The sequence below is a fragment of the Myotis davidii genome, unplaced genomic scaffold, assembly GCF_000327345.1.
Source record: "Myotis davidii unplaced genomic scaffold, ASM32734v1 scaffold221, whole genome shotgun sequence".
NCBI lineage: Eukaryota > Metazoa > Chordata > Mammalia > Chiroptera > Vespertilionidae > Myotis > Myotis davidii.
The window spans coordinates 7,656,512-7,670,935 of NW_006293349.1; the positions used below are offsets into that span (position 1 = coordinate 7,656,512).

Below are 14,424 nucleotides of genomic sequence, written 5' to 3' on the forward strand. Positions count from 1 at the left end.
GGTGAGGGAAAACAGACCTACAACCAGTGGGATGATAACCTTTGCCTTTGCAGTGTCCCGTGAACGGTCTTCCAGTTCCCATCACGAATGGAGAGACAGTGTCTTCCACTTGACCGAGCTTTCCTGTGGCCTAGTGCTGGTCCATACACTGGATCTTTGCTTGCTGGCTGTTAATGGTGTTCCTTTTGTGCAGTCTGTCACTTGTGCAGGCATTTTAACTGGCTACCAGAATATCTGTGCTACTGGAGGGCACAAAAAATAGGGGATTCAGAGAAGAGGGTATCACAAAAGACAAGATACTGTGAATGAAAGGTGTGATATGGAAGATGAACCAGTTTGATTTTCTGTAGGAGGTAAAGCAGATAGCCTTTGGGTACTGGATGTATTCAGTTTGATCCAGCACTTTAAGAATGGCAGGTGGTGGATAGGTAAAACTTAAAACTGGAGGACATAGCATTTCCAGGAGAGGGCATCCTAACCACTTGGGAGAAGATGATAAACTTGCAGACCTCTAAGAATCCCCCTACTCCAGAACTGTTAACAGCTTATCTGGCATCTTTGGCTCCCCTGACCAGAAGTTTCTCCCAAATAATACTCCTGAGGCTCAGGTTTTCATTGTAGGTTGTTCTTGGAGACAGTGTTGCAGGAGGGTATGACAGAGCACTGATCAGGTGTTCATGGGATGTCCGTTACAGTGATAACAGGCTATCAATTTGGTAGACTATATTCCTGTCTATGAAGTCATGCAGGAAGTTGTGGGCAATGGACAGTATATGTTAAGTGGCACCATTCAATATTAGAGGGCTATTCCACAAGTGAATTCATAGATTAGGCACCTCTGAAGCCAGGAGACCTGTGGCTATACAGAGGTTAGGAATGGACAGGAATGCTCAGCTGGCGTGGCTCAGTGATTGAGCATTGACCTATGAACCAGAAGGTCATGGGTTGATTCCCAGTCAGGGCACATGTGCAGGGCTCCACTCAGTGTGGGGTGTGCAGGAGGCAGCCAATCAATGATTCTGTCTTTTCTCTCTCTCCCTTTCCTTTCTGAAATCAATAAAAATACATTTATAAAAAAGAACAGGCAGGAACAAGGATAGATACAATCTCTGATTTCACTGAGATCTGTTATTCTGGAAGTAGGCCTCGTTTTTCTTAAGGACCTGTGTGACTATGGGGGCTGAGAAGAGCCTGAAAACCTTCCTGTTAAGTTGATGAAGTACTCAGGAAGGCCTAGGCTGAAGTATGGGCCCTGAGACAAAGGCCAGTTTCTTGTTTTTGCAGTTGTACCTGTGAGTGGAACATAGCTCTTGAGATTTGGGAGGTTCTAAAACCAAAGTAAAGCCAGTAGTTGGTTAGGTTGTGGGGCTCCAAATTGGATGACTTATGATCATAAAGCAACAGGCAGTACCAAGCATTCACCAGATCCCTTCTTGGGCATTATGGAGGGACGGTCTCCTGGATCTCTGACTGCCCAGCCCCTATTGAGCAGAGTTGCAGTGTTGGCCTGCATTAGTGCAACCTTGAGTGATTGGGGAGGCCATGCCTCTTGTCTAAGGTTTGGTCCATAAGCTGCTGTCTAATCTATAATTGCCTCCTGGAGGCAATGCCCCAGAGTTATAGAACTGTCCTTTTTCTTTTTTTATGTTTTTATTGACATTTTAGAGAGGAAGGGAGAAAAACATGGATGAGAGGAACATTGATCAGCTGCCTTTGCACACCAGTGACATGTGCCCTGACTGGGAATAGAGCCAGTGACCTGGTGCATAACCATTCTTGCTGGAATAACTATTCTTGTTGGTGAGGTCTAGGGTGCTGTGCCAGAGTAAATATTATCAGTGGCCCTGAAAGGGTGTGGCCATACTGACAACCACGTGTCTGTTTTTGCAGCAAGGTTTACTAGTTCAGAGAGCTTGGGGGGAGCTAGGGCACAGATGAGGGTAACCAAGAGCACAGGTTAGGGGAATCAGTTCTAGAAAAAAGCCTCTGGCAAAACTAAGTATCAAATATGTAGTTTCAGCACAACACTGTTAGTCCTGCCCCTTCCTCTAACCGAAAGTTGGGGTAGGATTGGTTAACTTTTCTCAATAGTAACACACCAAATTTAAGGTTAATATTGCTGGAAGGGCCAGAACTAAGTTAATTCATGTTAATTAGTGGGGATTTTAACTTTTTAGGAAGAGTGTCATTCTTTTCTGAGACACAGGAACAAAGGAGCCCAGCCTACGCTGCTTTCCTCTCCGGCACTCACCCGCCTGGAGATGAACAGGCTCTTCCTTCGAGTTCAGGTAGTCCTCGCTAACCCAGCAGAGATCCTCTGAATTAAAGAAGCCATCTCATAGGAATCACTGACCACATTTAAAATACCTGCTTAAAATCCTATGAAGGCATTGGTTTACTTATATTTTCATGATAGGGAAGGGGAATTGGGAAGAGCTATCTGCCAAGATCTTTCAGCGCTTTGACAACTAGAAATGATATACTCTGTACTGTGCTTCTTCCCAGGAATAGTTATTGGGAGGGTCAGCCCCTTTGAATCTTCACTGAAGTAAGGTGAATTTAACTTCCATTTGGTGTACAACAGTTTAACTCACCATGGATTTTAAAGTCCACACTTCCTCACTTAAGAACAAGATGATATACGATGTCAGGATGTTTCAGGAAACCAAGTGTGCCATCTGCAAGAAAATTCTAGCTCCAAGGGGAGGGGAGCCCTGCCTTCAAGTCATTAAGGATTTTGGGATGAAATGTCTGCAGGAGGCCTGGAAGACTCATTGGGTAAACTGGAGGGACAGCTTTGGGAATACCAGTGGAAATGGACGATGCCGCTTTTCTTAGCGTACGGTATGGTGAAATGGTGCTGACCTCCTTATGCTAGTCCACTCCTAAGGATACACTTGTGCATGTATCCCCCGTTAACTGACAATCACTGGTCTGTGAATTTAACATGAAGATAAGCCCTCAAAAGCTAATTTATGATTGTTCTGGACTGGATCATAGTTCTAGTCAATACATTCAATAAAAATATGACCAATTACACATTTTTTTCCTGATTAAAATATTTTATAAAGGGTAATATCTTTTACTTTGGAACACATTAAGATCGTTTCAGTACTTTGGCTTTCTTTGAACTAGTCTAGAAGTGTCTATTGATTAAAAAGCTATACGTTAAAAAATATAAAGTTCATAAGTGTTATACATTTTAGGTTAATCATTAAAATACAAGTAGAATGTATTTCAAGCCATATGTAATGTTAGAACTGAATCCAATAGAATACAGGAGAAAAAAAGAGCAAAGAAAAATGAAAAATTTGCTAAGAAAGCCTATAAGATGGTAGAAATAAATACGAATATATTTGTAATTATAATAAAATAAAACATCATAGGATGAACCTCTGTCAAAAGACAGCAGCAGTGTTCAAGCTTAAATGTAAAAAGTTAGCTACATGTAGTTAAAAAGTATATACTTAAACATAACAGAAGATATGACATGAAGAAACATGAGGCATTATGTTAACCAAAGGAAAGCTGGGATAATATTAGTAGTAGACAATCTATATCGAAGGGAAAATTGTTACTAAAGATAAAATGAGAATATAAAAGGAGTAACACCAACAAGTTATAAAAATTATGAACTTGTATGACCTAATAACATAGCCTCAAAATGTAAAAACCCAAAGCTAAAATTGAAAATGATAAATGTTCGTCTGCAAAAAAACCACAAAACAAAAAATCAACAAAAAACTGCCTTTCATGAATTCAGAGAAACCATGCGAGAAAGTAAAGATAACTCACACTAGATGTTAACACTGCAGCCTAATGCTCACTACCAAGTGGATCACTGCTGTGAATGATAAAGTTTTATAGCAGAAAAGGTTTTGTGATCAAGACTTTGACTTTTTGCATGCATGTCTCTGTGAAAATAACTTACTTTTTGAATAGAAATGTCAGCAAATATACTACCTCTTCAGTAAACCCTCCCTAAGGATTAAAAAGGGAGACACTCCTGGCCATAACTTTGCCATTTTTAAAAATTGTTGTTTCAGGAATAAGCGAAGGTGAAGGGAGAGACTGGAAGTTCTATGTTCCTTATTTGTGCTCTCTCACTCACTCTCCCCATTAATTTTGTGAAGTAGTCTTTCTGTTGAACTGAAAAACTGAGGCACAGAGAGATTGAGTAACAAACGTGGCTAAGGTTATGCAGCTTGTCTCCATGCCAGAGCTTCAGCACCGTCCGCAGCATGAAAACCACAACCCATCAGTGAGGACATACGGAAGGCATTGTATTGTGGGGAGGAAGTAGCATAATCAGGTCCAAGACCTAAAGATGAAAAGTCTACTTAAGAATCCTTAATTGAGCCATAACCGGTTTGGCTCAGTGGATAGAGCGTCAGCCTGCGGACTGAAAGGTCCCGGGTTCGATTCCGATCAAGGGCATGTACCTTGGTTGCGTGCACATCTCCAGAAGGGAGTGTGCAGGAGGCAGCTGATTGATGTTTCTAACTATCTCTCTCCCTTCCTCTCTGTAAAAAATCAATAAAATATATTTAAAAAAAAAGAATCCTTAATTGAAATATATCAATGATTGTTTGAAAATGAAGACTTAGTTCTTTTTTTTTAAAATATATTTTATTGATTTTTTACAGAGAAGAAGGGAGAGAAGTGGCATAGATAGTTAGAAACATCGATCAGCTGCCTCCTGCACATCCCCTACTGGGGATGTGCCACAACCAAGGTACATGCCCTTGACCGGAATCGAACCTGGGACCCTTGAGTCCACAGGCTGATGCTCTATCCACTGAGCCAAACCTGTCAGGGCAAGACTTAGTTCTTGATAGCTAGATTCTGAAACATGACAGCCAAAATAGAAACTTAGAAATTCTTACTTTTACCATAAAATATATTTCTCTTTTGCTTTCAATAGTTTCCTTTATTATTCTAAGCCTGCTTATATGTGCTGGTGTAAATTTTAAAAAATGTTAATAACTATAGTTTCTATTTTTATTTTTCCTTAAGATTATTTTGTTTCTTATTTTCAGAACAGTGTCCCAAATTCTTGGCTCGAACAGTTCTCCTCTAAGTGAAAGTATATTATCATATCCATGAAGCTAAGTATTTTGAAATAACATTTTAATATTTGATACTTAAAATACACATTTATCTCTATACATGGAAACATCAATATTCAAAAGTTTTATTTGAATTCACTATTATAGTAACAAGGCCAGAGAATTTTATTAGAGGTTACAAACACTGAAACTTTTTCATTTCATACATACAGTTTTAATACAAATGAACTTACTAAAAGACTCATCTACTTACTAACAATTTAAGTTCTATGAGTTTACTGAACATTTATTACTATATTCTTGTGACATCTTTCCTAACAAGCCTGCAGAAACCAGATTAAACACCTTCTGACTCCAGTTATTACCAAAGCATAAACCACCCCATTAGCTAAAATGACACACACTGGATAATTCCTGGTAAAATATCATCTTATATATATGACAATCAAAACATATTCTAACTTCCCCAAATTAGAGACTTTATTGTGAATTGCATAGAAATTTTTTACATGTTTTATGAAAGGTAGCTATTATGTTGGCCATGGGCTACACCTTAATGAAGTATAAAATCTATGTTTATATAAAACTTAGCTATCATCTATATTGTATTTTAGAAAATGTATCGAAAGTTCTTGTTAACTTGGAAGGCCAAGAACACCTATAACTTTATTCTATGTTTTAAATGATTTCATCAGAAGTCTAAACTCAAGCTACACAGTGCCATAGTTAGCAAGTCACAATGGTCACTTTTTCAGTATTTTTTTGCACGGCCGTCAATTTCTTAATAAAATCACACTGATATATGTATTATAAATAATATATGACTTTTTTATTATCTTCAAAAATCACTAAGAAAATGAATTTATGTAGGCTTTCATAAAGCAAAGAATCTTCAATTCTGGTAAACTGAAATTACTGCACTAACTTTATATTTAACTTTCTATAAAACTTATTTTATGGGAATTCCCTACATTGTTAGAAAGCAAAACTTTTTAGTCCTGAGTTTAGTTTCATTTATAACTCATTACTGAGTGCATTTAAGTAAATTAATTTACAATGTGTAAGAAGCCCATTTTGATATTACAGAAGAAAATTGTAAGTACTAAAATAAAATGAAGTATTGGAAATATGTATGGTTAATTGTATGAAAGCGGATGGTTGGATTTTTACTCCATTTTAGGGTTTGGAAGGAGTATTTTTTGTTAAACAAAATATTTTTAACATTCATTATGATATTGTCTGACCTACTATAAAAAATTGTTAGTTAATAATTGATATTCAAAGTATAAAGTTTTTTATTAAAATGTCCACATTAAGTCCACCTCTAGAAAATAGTTAATTCATAACAAATTTTAAATAAAACGTTTTTGATGTAACTGATGCCATTAAATTAGTTTTCTAGCCTAAGGAGAGTCTGTAGATAGCACTTCTTCCTTTTCCCATAATTCATGGAGACCATCTAACAGTGGAGCTATCCGTTCTGGGCACAAAAACCAGTATAAATGTGTAACTGTCTGTACCTAAGCATAGAAATTTGACACTCAACCTGATCTCAGACAGAAAAACAAAGGAAATGGTGAAAATTTAATGTTTAACATCAAGGGTAGTGAGAAGGGCACTAGCCAAGTTCAACCAAGTTGTCAAATCTCATCATTGATACATCTGTAGAGGTAGATGTTTTTTAAATATTCAACATGTGAAGGTAGGTAAGTCTGAACTCAACAGTTTTAAACAAGTCATTCTCTAAAGGCAAAACACAGCTAGAGCACAGGCATAAAATCTATTGGTAAACATAGGGTTGCTGCTGACTTTATTTTCATTTTTCCTTTGGCATAGACATTAGGATAGTAAGTGTATTATTTTAATTGAGAACTTCTTACAAATAGTTGGAATTAGCCTGAATAAAATAATCTCACAAACTAAGACCTGAATAGAAGCTAAAAAGGATTACTGACAGTGTCACTGTGTTTAAGGGAGAAATATGTGTTGAATTTGACATGATATATGCAGTGAATGCTTGTACTTGCTAAGATGCTATAAGAACCCTTATACTTCTTGTGTGAATGACAAAAGAGGGCCAAAATAGACATGGAGATATCTTTAAGTATAGTTAAGAATAGTGTCAACTTTGTCCATAGTAACTGGTATAAAAGGTCATAATATGACAGATTTCCATATGTTATATATACAAATTATTTTTAAATGTATTAATGTCTAGCAAAGTTTCTAATGTAAACCTAGAGTTTATAAAAACATTTAATATAGGTAAAACATACATTAACCTAAATAATTTCACATATTATTTGAATTTTCCATATTACAACAAATGGCCTGTTAAATTCTCCATATTACAAGAAATGGCCTGTTGCAATGTATATTCGGTATATGCCATGACTGTGTTTACATATATGAAACATCTGGAATAAAAGTAAACACCCCAAACACCGAAGATGTTTTTTAGTAGTTGTTTTTGACATTTTCATGTTGATAAAGTAGCCAGATAATGACTGAATTTTTTAAACTTTATCAATATCTTTGTTTTATACATATCGTTTGTTCTTGTTACAGATTGCAAATCTATGTTACTTAAGTGTGTGTGAAATAATAAAGGAAACCACAATTTTATCCCGCACTTCCAATGTTCTCCTACTAAGATTTCCTTAATTTACTTCAAAAAAAAAAAAAAAAGGCAAAAATATTTAACCGTAAGCATATCCAAAACCCTCATATTGTTACCAGACCAAATATGGGGCTGGTTGTTTTCTATTATTGGATAAAATAGTTATCCAAGACTACTTAACAGAGTCAATAGAGGAAGGTGGAGTAAGAATTGAATCCTTTGCTCTGAAATCTTTTCTAGGAAGAAAGTGTGGGCTTTGAGAATATTGAGATTTCAAACCTACAGATGAAGGTTGAGAAAAGCTGCTTCTTACACAATGTAACCTTGGTTCCTACTAGAGATTTAAAGGAAATTAGGGTTTAATGCATTTTAAATGGGTCTTATTTTATAATTACTTCAGGGAAAGATTTTAATAGTAATGTGAAGTGGGCCTGGATTTTGAGAGACTAGATGTGCTGTAGGAAATGACCTGCTGCTGAATGGGGAGGCATTCTAAGGCAATAAAAAGACTCACTAAAAGGGACCTGAGAAGAGTCATATCTAATAGTATTCCTCAATTATTAGGCTATATCTCTTTTGTGCTATCTCTGAACTTTAATAAAGATTTGTTAAAAAGATTTATGTAGTTAGTGATATACAAAATTAGAGTCAGATCCTAGGGTTGAGAAAGCAACTATGCAGAGAAAATCAGGGATTTATTAATGAACTTTCCTATTAACAGAGTAATATTTTATCCTATTGTTAAGTAAAACATCCAATGAATACCCTGGTCCAAGAAGTGGTGTTTATTTGATCCATGGCTGAATGTAAGGATTGCTGGAGATACGCTTTGCTCAAGACACTTGAGTAGGAAAATTATACATTTTGACTAGTGCCTACTTCAGAGCATCAGTGTTTAGCCAAATTATTTTGCCTGAAAATTTCATCATTTGCTCTGCCTGCTTTAAATGATTTGAGTTTGAATGTTGTTATTGAAGAAAAATGCAAGCATCATGGAGCCTGAGTTTATTTCATAAAGTTGACTAGAACTTTGGAAGAAGCATGTAGGCCAAATCAATTGCCCAGCCTGAATCTGACAACAGAAGTTTAATACCAAATGTTCTGGTAGTTCTAAAAACTAGCAACCTCTATATAATTAATGGAAATGAACTAAACTGTCCAAAATAAAAAGCAAAATTTCTGTAAAAAGGGATATCTAATAATACACCATTGTACTTTCCATGATTTGGGCACATTTGACATCTATTGATTTACCAAGACTCTGAGCATGCCTACTAACAGTCAATGAAACAACTTTCCAATGATAGGGTAGGTAACTGTCGGGAGTAATTCATAAAAACAACGGGTGAATTTTAATGAACTATCAGACTTTGATGCCTCTAAGGTTAAAAATGTTTTAAATAGTGCAATTATACAGAGTTTATTCACATCACTTCAGGATACCTTGTGAAGTTCCAAAACAATCTTCTAACCAGAAAATAAACATTTATAAATTACTGTAAAATAAAGATAATTATCAAATGAGTGTTATGAGAAAATTCACTCTAATGACACGAGGCTATCTTTAACCTTGGGCACTGTTGCAATTTTTGAGCTAAGGAGACTTCAGTAGGCAATTCTGTTATTAAGCCACTCATCTTAAAACCACACACATTTTGTCAGTATAAAAGGTGGCATGAATTTGGTACTTGTCATTAGGATGTTAAAAAACTCCTAAATTATAATAATCTTTCCCCCAAACAGCAAACCCTACATGGAAGGTTTTATACAAAAACTGATAAATATCTACATTGCAGTTATTAGCAAGAAAAATGGAAAGAAAGAAGAAAAGCAACCAAATGTTCATTTGTTTTTCTTGGTGGACTTTATGCTTTAAAAAATGTGGAAATGTGCCATGTTCCCAAAATATAAATGGTAGATGGCACCACCTGTAGCTATCTTTTGCTATCAGAGGGATTAATGGTTTTCTGGATAATTTAGAAGGTCTTTCTTAACTTGTCTTTCTTCTTATATTTCCCAGAATACTGAGTTGTATAACATCTTCAAAGAAAATTTTTGATTAATAATCTAAACTAAATTCTAGGATAATTCTATTTCTACTATTTTGGTTAGGAAACTGTTCATATTAGGTTATTTGATAAAAGCATGATTAAACAGATTCATGTTTATCACAATTTGCTTATTTTAGAATTATCATACTTTATTTTACAATTGAAGTAATTTCTGATTCAATCTTCCAGATGCTTAAGGGATTAGAATACACATTTGTGTCTAAGATTTAATTTGTATTAGATTTAATTTTAGTGATCCAACAAAAGATAACTCTTGGATGAGACAAGAATTATTTCTGAAAAGTGCTGTGTTCTTTAAGATCTTTCCCTCTCAGCCTCCCCATTCTCTTGGCTCCTTACAGGTGACAATTAGTAATTAGAGGTTTTTGGTTTTACCACTTAATAGCTATGCCATCGTGGGCAACTCTCTTAACTTTTCTAAGTCTTACTTCTCTCATAAAAATCTGCCTGATTATCTCACAAAAATATTAAGTGGATAAAATGAGATAATGTATATGAAGTGCTCATAAATTATAAGGCTGCTAATAAACATAAGGTATTATTTTTAACTTGGAATAATATAGTAAGCAAAAATGTGATATTCCAAGTATGCGTTTATAACAGGTTATCATCATCAACAAAGTTAATACAATTTTTATTGGGAATATTATCATGGACTCTAAACAATCTTCAATAACTTAACCAAAACTTTTCTTTAGAACTACCTAGTAATTATATAGCAAATTTAGTTACAGGGTTGTTATCAATATATTGACTAATATCTTAATACTATTTCCCAGTTGTAGACTCTGTAGTTCTTAAGTATATGATTCTATGATTTTATGTTTATAACATAGGGAAACAGGCTTATACCTAAATATAATTCTATTTATATAGCTGTATCAGTGGCTAAAACAGAAACCATAATGTTTCAAGGGTTGAAGTAATAGAGGAGTTCGGGCCTTTCTCTTATGGCTTAATCCCTTCTAGACTATATATATCTTTTTTATCTCAGTATAATGTTACATTCATTTTGTAATATATTAATAGGGTAACCTATTAATTTTCCTGGGACAGTTTAGGTTTCTGCCTATAGTATTATTAGAGTTTCATTTTTGAAAAATAGTCTTTGAATAGAATGATTTTATAGGTTTATTAATAAGATAAACTTCTTTGTTGGTCAATAGTATATATTTCAAGAGTTAGTTTAATTATTTTTGGTGCCCCCTTTCAGTCTCAAGTATCCTGATTTGAATGGTAAATATATAATTTCTGCAAGAAGAACTTGGAGCAGAGATCAGCAAAGTAAAGAACTTTCTGACTACTATAAGGAGCAGCAGTCAAAGCAGAACTTGCTATGATTGATAAACACCAAAGGAATCTGTCTACAGGTAAGTAGCCTTGATTTCTATAAAGAAAATCATATCTAGTCTGTCTGCTGTTTATCAGTGAAGGTGGGAGTGAGATTCAAGAAGTATGTGCTGGAGAACAAGGACTCCTAACTCTGAATCCAAATACTCATATTTCAGGCACTAGTATTCCTATTGGAACTTGGCAGGTCTCCTCTGAGAAAAGATGTAGTTACATTCTTACACACGACCCTACTCAGACACATAAGCTTGCCTTACTATAATATAACAAACTGTACTTTACTAACAATAGATACAAGATTCTCTTGGAACTGCATGATCTGAGACTAAATCATGTCAGTGAAAACTATACCTTTAACCTAGTGTATGAAGATGTTTAGTTTGAAGGATGTTTAATAAAAAAAGTAGATGAACTAGATGATTTTTATGAAGAAATGATCATTAGAATAAATTTTGGATATTTTCCCCAAACAATTCAACATTTAGAAAAAAATAAGGAAAGCTAAATTCTGTGTAATGGGCATGCAAAGTGTAAGCAAAGGTGACGAGTTAGGAAGTTACTCTCAAGAGGCAAGTAAGTGGATTAAGTGCTCTCAGGATAGTGCGATTAAAAGAAGACCTAACATCAGTGGTTAGTAATTTCTACTTACAAAACAAAAATTTTTGAAATTTCATTGTGGAATTTATCTATTTACATTTCTAAAAACTGAAAATAATGAACGTATATAGAATCTTTCTATGCTAGTATATGTTCATATGGCCTATTGGTCTCATGAAACAGTTTGACAAACGTGTTCATTATGGTTTCAAAAGAAACATCCTATTTGGCTCACCAGGAACAACTTGGGGGTCTAGGTCCTGTTATTTCTGTTGCTGCTGCTGAGCACGGAAGACATTTGGGGATGGAAGAGAGAGATTTACTAGGGTAATACCAATACTTACAGACTTACCCCTTCTGTTCTAAATTAGGAAGTCAGTGAAAGAACTGCAAATGTATGTAAGAAGGTTTTTTTTTATACTAGTACAGAAATTTTAGTGATAACCTGTGATTTGCTCTGTAATTTTTGAACAATGGCTTTTCCTCCCTACCTATTTCCCAATTTTATAAGACTTGGTTTTAGAATCAGAATTTAAAGTTTTCCTTTGATGGAAAAATAGTTTTGCTCTTTACAAAAACAACTGTCCTTTAAGAATAACATTAAAAAAAGAATAACATATATAATTGAATATATTGGTAACATATAAGAAAAAAAGGTAAAAGTATTAAAGCATCCCAAGAACAATAAAATACAGTGTAATATTAGCCAATGTTATGTCAGAGGTGAGTCCTCCTTTTATCAGAACAATTCTATTAGGTGATCCATATTATATAAAATTTGAGACCAAATGGCTTCTGTTATAGGAAGGCTGCAGCATTATCTCAAATGTTAGAGAACAATTTTAATATAGTCATAATAATCACATGAAAAGGCAAGAACACTGATCATGTTGATGGTATTTCTAATATTTGGAAAATGTTATCAAAAAGTATAAATACTATGCAAATTTTGAAAACCATGGCAGAAAAAAATTAAAGAGTAGCAGTAACAAAAAATAAAAAATATTAGACAAAAGCTTATTAAATGACCAAATAGCAAAGCAGAACTGAATCAAGAATAAATATGTGCTAAAAAGCATTAAAGTATTAAAATTCTATTACAATTAGATGACTCTTATCCTAAATATTAAAATAGATAGCAACAAATATGCAACATAACTTGTAAAAGGTTGAGAATAACGCAAAGCAGAGAAAAATGAAAGACATCTCACTATTCTCATTGTGGTTATTATTTATGGAATGGATAAAATATGTAGAAAATGTCACAACATTAGATTAACACATTAAAAAAACCAACATGCCACATCTACCTAAATAATTTTGTATAAAAGCTGAAAAAGCAAATTTCATCAAATTTAGACAGTTTATAGTGGAATAAATATGGCGAGGATTAACTAACCCTAAGTTTCACAATGGGCAGCTTCTAGCCGGTTGGTTGAAGCTGGGTCTTGGCCACACAAGGATCATTCGACAAGAAATCAGTTGAGCTGGACTAGAGCTGCCCATTTGTCTTAATAATGAATGCTCCACACTGTCTGTTAAGTAAAGAGAAAGAAAATATGGATCAGAAAGAATGCATGGGAGGCGATAAGTGTAAGTTAGAGTAGGCGAGTGCAGGACATCAATGAACATTTAGTGAATACTTGCAGAACACATGACATTAATTCTATTAGTGTATCATCAAGTGGGAGGCTAGATATTAGGAGGGGCCAGAATTCAGGGGAGGCTTGCTCACTGCTGAGAGCTTGAAACCTATTTATTATCTCTCTATCTCTCTATCATCTATCTATCCATCCATCCATCTATCTATCTATCTATCTAAGCTGGGGACTGACACAAGAGCTTAGGATAGAAGAAGCACCAGGAGAGCGCCCAGGTGGGACTGCTCGGCTCACTAAGTCAGAGCAAAGGGGGCCTTGGAGACAGGTTCAGGGACTTAGTCTGGAACAAGCTGCCGTTGTTCCTGCCTCCTGCAGGAAGAGCACACCCTGGGACCTTCGTTTGAGAGTTGTTTTTTTTTAAATACATGTTTTGATTTCAGAGAGGAAGGGAAACATCAATGATGAGAATTATCGATTGGCTGCCTCCTGCACGCCCGCTACTGGGGACTGAGTCCACAACCCAGGCATATGCCCTTGACCAATATTGAACCTGGGACCCTTCAGTCCGCAGGCCGATGCTCTATCCACTGAGCTAAACTTTCCAGGGCTGTTTTTTTTTTTTTTTTTAATGTGAGCACCTTCCTTCTTTTTTATTTTGTTTGAAACTCATATAGTAACCAGTAGGATAGCCACTCATGTACCAAGAGATTAACATAATTTCCAAAGCATCAGGATCATTAAGAGAATCTGGACCTATAGGAGGTGGAGTGTTTGAAAGTTTTTAAAGGCTGAGAGTTTAGGGGAGAATCTCAATATTCATGTTTTATGCACATGTGCCAAAATGAGATTTATTCCCTTAATTTCGCATCTATCCTTGGGTGTGGTTGGCACATGGCACTAATTTGACTTCTGCTATCTGTCTCCCTAAGTGGGGTGATTTAAGCTATTTACCCTCTGGTTGGGGAGGAGTCTAAACCATTTACTCTTAAGTGTCCTTGGTTAGGGAAGATAGGATTTTGTGTTCACTAGCTGGCTGTAAACTGCTTGGCCATTTAACTCTTTCGCTCAGTTCCCCTATTCTGCTTGTCCCGGCTTACTAACCTGTGTCACCCCAC

General features: G+C 35.3%; 1 protein-coding gene across 1 annotated transcript in view; it reads right to left on the bottom strand.

Moving 5' to 3' along the window:
- Window positions 1-12,920: 12,920 nt before the first annotated feature.
- The window catches only part of BOLL (boule homolog, RNA binding protein), a 32,593-nt gene continuing 31,089 nt past the window's right edge, over window positions 12,921-14,424 (bottom strand). The window contains exon 8 of the mRNA XM_006767087.1: window positions 12,921-13,243. Within this exon, the coding sequence (XP_006767150.1) occupies window positions 13,220-13,243 (24 nt within the window). The 3' untranslated portion in view covers window positions 12,921-13,219. The remainder of the gene's footprint in view (window positions 13,244-14,424) is intronic.